Source organism: Priapulus caudatus, unplaced genomic scaffold, assembly GCF_000485595.1.
Source record: "Priapulus caudatus unplaced genomic scaffold, Priapulus_caudatus-5.0.1 Scaffold2136, whole genome shotgun sequence".
Taxonomy (NCBI): Eukaryota; Metazoa; Priapulida; class Priapulimorpha; order Priapulimorphida; family Priapulidae; genus Priapulus; species Priapulus caudatus.
In genome coordinates this window covers 17,983-18,954 of record NW_014579197.1, presented here as the reverse complement: position 1 = coordinate 18,954, position 972 = coordinate 17,983, and the positions used below count along the sequence as shown (strand labels likewise).

At 40.6% G+C, this 972-nt stretch overlaps 1 protein-coding gene across 1 annotated transcript in view; it reads right to left on the bottom strand.

Annotated features, from left to right (window-relative positions):
- Positions 1-481: 481 nt before the first annotated feature.
- LOC106818285 (F-box/LRR-repeat protein 2-like) overlaps positions 482-972 on the bottom strand; it is a 10,139-nt gene continuing 9,648 nt past the window's right edge. Inside the window, exons 6-7 of the mRNA XM_014823007.1 lie at positions 673-774; positions 482-535 (exon numbers count right to left, since the gene is read on the bottom strand). Of these exons, the coding sequence (XP_014678493.1) occupies positions 482-535; positions 673-774 (156 nt within the window). The remainder of the gene's footprint in view (positions 536-672; positions 775-972) is intronic.

The following is a 972-nucleotide window of genomic DNA, read 5'->3' as shown; positions in this document are numbered from 1 at the left end:
AGTCTGCGGCGGAAAGAAGCAAGAGAACATCCGTAGGTGTGAGGTTGTGAGGGAATAAACAAGAGAACATCCGTAGGTGTGAGGTTGTGAGGGAATAAACAAGAGAGCATCCGTAGGTGTGAGGTTGTGAGGGAATAAACAAGAGAGCATCCGTAGATGTGAGGTTGTGTGGGAAAAAAAGAGAGCATCCGTAGCTGTGAGCTTGTGGGGGAAGAAAGAAGAGAGCATCCATAGGTGTGAGGTAGTGTGTTCATGTGGTAAAGTCTCCAGTTTTTCATACGCAGTGTGTAGAGGTCCGTTTACGATAAAAGTTAAGGTTAAGACTAACGTTAATTAGACTAAATTTGTTTCTGACAACGGTCTACAAGAAAAAGCCAATGCTAAGACTAAAATTATATAACAATAAATAAAGAAATAATAAAAAATAAAGAAATAATAAATTAAGACTAATTTTGTTCCCCTTCTTTATTCCCATAGCCTTCTATATCTCTATATTATGCAATACATAACTGTGGTTTTGCACCATTGCAACAGTCTACAAGAAAAAGCCAATGTTCAGACTAAAATTAAGACTAAAAGAGATCAAAACTACGATTAAAACTTAAGATGGTTTTGTTTCTGGCAACGCGGCTACGGCATGCGTGGGATGTGAGATCGCTCGCTGACACTTACGAGTCTCTGTAGCTTGGGGCAGCCGGCTGCTAGATGCAGCAGTGCTGCGTCAGAGATGAGCACGCATTCCTCCAAATCCATCCTCCTCAACTCACCACAGTTCTATACAGAGCAAACCATCGTAATGTCAAATATACAGTGTGGACAGGTCTCGCTCTCTCTCTCTCTTTTCTTTCTCTTTCTTTCTATTTTGTTCTCTCTCTGGCTCTCTCTCTCTCTGAGTCTCTTTCTCTCTATATATATCTCTTTTTTTTACTTTCATCTTTTCTTTCTCCCTCGCTCTCCCCCATCTTTGTTTCT